The sequence below is a fragment of the Myotis brandtii genome, unplaced genomic scaffold (genome assembly GCF_000412655.1).
Source record: "Myotis brandtii unplaced genomic scaffold, ASM41265v1 scaffold423, whole genome shotgun sequence".
Taxonomy (NCBI): domain Eukaryota; kingdom Metazoa; phylum Chordata; class Mammalia; order Chiroptera; family Vespertilionidae; genus Myotis; species Myotis brandtii.
The window spans coordinates 4,514,974-4,518,275 of record NW_005366214.1 but is presented as its reverse complement, the minus strand read 5'-3'; the positions used below and the strand labels follow the sequence as shown (position 1 = coordinate 4,518,275).

The window sequence follows — 3,302 nt, the reverse complement described above, 5'->3', positions numbered from 1 at the left end:
GCCAGCTGTGAGCCCAGCTTCTGGCTGAGCAGCGCTCCCCCTGTGGGAGCGCACTGACCACCAGAGTGCAGCTCCTGAGTTGAGCGTCTGCCCCCTGGTGGTCAGTGCATGTCATAGCGACCGGTTGTTCAACCATTGGGCCGAAACCGGCTCTCTGACATCCCCTAAGGGGTCCCAGATTGCGAGAGGGTGCAGGCCAGGCTGAGGGACCCCACCAGTGCACAATCAGGGCCAGGGAGGGATGTGGAAGGTTGGCCAGCTGGGGAGGGACTGCGGGAGGGTTCCAGGGCGTGTCTGGCTCGTCTTGCTTAGTCCCAATCGGCTGGACCCCAACAGTAAGCTAACCTACCGGTTGAAGCCTCTGCCCCCTTGTGGTCATCTGACAATGCCTCTGTATAGGAAACCCACACATAGCAACTAGTCAACAAGTCGACTGTCTGCCCCCTGGTGGTCAGTGCACGTTATATCGAGCAGTTGAGCGGCCTTAGCATATCATTAGCATATTACGCTTTGATTGGTTGAACGGCCAACTGTACGACTGGACACTTAGCATAATTGGCTTTTATTATACAGGATACCTTTAGGGGAAAAACACAAAACTCAAGACTGTCTAGTGAGCAGCTTAAGCAATCGTACTTTTAGGGAATCCACCAGGTCCTGGACGAGGAAGAGTCTCCTCAGTTCCTTAAGCGTGTTGTTCACGTAAAACTGCAGGCAGTCCGTGTACTTCTGAATCTGCTCCTGAGAAAGGGTGATCTCGAGCTCCAAGTAGGCCCTGCCAACAAACCATCCCCACAGAGCACTCATCAGAGGGAACCACCGAACAGCTAAGTTTTCCTTCTTTCACTCTGAGTGTGACAGCTGGGTCGTCCTGGGTTGGGGAGGGGAGTACCAGCCAGTGGGCACCAGACTCAGTGCACTGGGGAACGGGAGAATCATGGCGCCCAGTGGGGCACTGTAACCACTTCTGTTTCCCAAAGACAGCATCATAATGTGAGCAACTGTCCAAAATCAGCTCATTTTCTGAATTCTCTCGATATCCCTGGCCCACCAGGTAAATGTGAAAGTCCTCATGTCTTCGTGGCTAAGTGGACATGAATTATCTTTTAAAATAGTTGAAATATCTGAAAATTCTAGCTGCCAATTATTGTTTGTCATCTAAAACTCTTAAGATGGCATATTTAAATTCTGGAAAGTTCTTCCAAGATTTTATCTAGAGATCTCGGAAAGCTCAAGTGAGGTGGGCCATATTAAAATGCTCACTGGTTCTATTAAGAGAGGAACCTTTATTTTGTTCATTAGATTCCACATGTAAGTGAAATCATACACAAACAAATAAAATAGAAACAGACTCAGCTATCGAAAATAGAATGACAACTGTCAGAGGGGAGAGGGTTGGGGGTCTGGGTAAAAAAGGTGAAGGGAGTAAGCAAAAAAAACAAAAAAACAACAACACAAAACACCCCATAGACACAGACAACAGTATGATGATTACAAGAGGGAAAAGCGCATGGGGGGAGGTAGAAAGGGCAAAGGGGGACATATGGTGACGGAAGGAGACTTGACTTTGGATGGTGAACACACAATATAATAGATGGTGTATTATAGAAGTATACACTTGAAACCTATGTAATTTTACTAACCAATGTCACTCCAATAAATTCAATACAAAAAGATAATCATGTACATAAAGATAAATACACACACCAAAAGAGAGAGAGAGAAAGAGAGAGAGAGAGAGAGAGAGAGAGAGAGAGAGAGAGGTATCTTTAGTAACTGCATTTTTCATTTGTTCAAATGGTTATATTGAACTCTTGGGTAGATAAACCAAGCTCCTCAAATATATGCAAATCAGTGCATCCTCCTGTTTGGCCGCGCTCCTCACAGAGGTCCACCCTCCCTCTCTCCACCCCCCTCTGCACTAGGACAGGCCATGTTGTCTACCCAGAGGATAGCCTAGAGCACTTCCAGTGCCTACCTAACTCTGGGAATAGGGGTGAAGAGGAAAGCAGCATTTGGCTTGAGTTTATGGAAATATCATGGGTTTTCTTCCATTTGGGAAAAAATAATACTGGTTTGTCTAGATAGTATGTTTTGATTCGAAATGTACTCTGAGTCAGATATTTCTTTAACTGATAAAAACAGAGGAAAATCCTGCATTTTAAAATGGTCTCCTAAAGGACAAAAAAGTAGTTGAGCAAATTGTAGTTAGAGTCTTGGTCCTATACTGGGTATTGGAAGAAATAAACCAAATGAAAGATAAGTTCCCCTTGTAACTTGACTGTCTTGGGGGTCAAGAAAGCAGGAGAAACCAGCTTCTCCTGAATGGCTGACAGCAAAGGTGGGGGCAGGGCGAGACTCTAAATGTGTAGTCTCTGGTCCACTTCACTCTTCCCACCTTTGGGATGGGAACTTGTGTAGCCAAATTATAGCCCCAGAGACACTTTAACTCTGCATTAGAAGAGGCCACATGCATCCCAAGAACAAGAATGCTCAGCCTGTAACTGGGTTTGACACTGAAGCCAGGAGCCAAAGGCTGGGAAGGGACATCTGATGCACAGCCTTTTCCCTTTTGTCAACAGGCCCCATAACACAGTCATCCTTCTCCCTTTAGAGCCTGGCGCACCGAGGCCTTGATTCAGCTGTCCGGTGGGTGAGCCCGGTAGGGCGAGGCATCCCGGTGAATTACTGGGCTGGCTGAGAAACCAATTCGGCAGCACCCACCTGTGTCATCCACGAGGCAGAACTGTCCCTGCTTACGGGAGGTGAGGGCACCTGCTGCGGAGCCTGCGCTCGGGGGCCAGCACCAGGCCAGGGGTGACTGACAGTCAGGGCTAAAAGTGCCCGAGCTCACAATCTAGAATCAGGAGATAAATTGGGGTGCAGGTGGGTGGCATGTAGCCGGCAGTGCTAATACCTCCCTTCACTACATTTCCTATATTCTCCAAGTATACTGTCTTTAAAAAAATAATGTGTTCTTCAATATGCATTCCAGTCAGATCTCCCTGGTATAAGAATGCAGATGAGGGAACATTATAAGACTGTTCATGACCCTTGCACCCCTCAGAAGATCGGCCCTTTGGTATTAAACTTCTAGAGAGAGCCTAGAAGTGAAAATCCGAACACCTGGTCCTGGCCCTGTGCTCTGGACTGGCCCTGTGGCCTTGGGTGAGTCACTTTACTGCTTAGAACCTCAGTTTCCCTACTTGTAAGTAAGGACTATAATGCCATGCCTTCTTCACAGAATTGGGAGGATTAATTGTTGAAACACTTTTAAAATGAGAAAACATTGTGTGTGTATG

At 47.0% G+C, this 3,302-nt stretch overlaps 1 protein-coding gene across 1 annotated transcript in view; it reads right to left on the bottom strand.

Moving 5' to 3' along the window:
• Window positions 1–3,302, bottom strand: part of RTN1 (reticulon 1) — a 198,320-nt gene that overhangs the window by 3,888 nt on the left and 191,130 nt on the right. The window contains exons 7-8 of the mRNA XM_014545954.1: window positions 637–775; window positions 385–391 (exon numbers count right to left, since the gene is read on the bottom strand). Of these exons, the coding sequence (XP_014401440.1) occupies window positions 385–391; window positions 637–775 (146 nt within the window). The remainder of the gene's footprint in view (window positions 1–384; window positions 392–636; window positions 776–3,302) is intronic.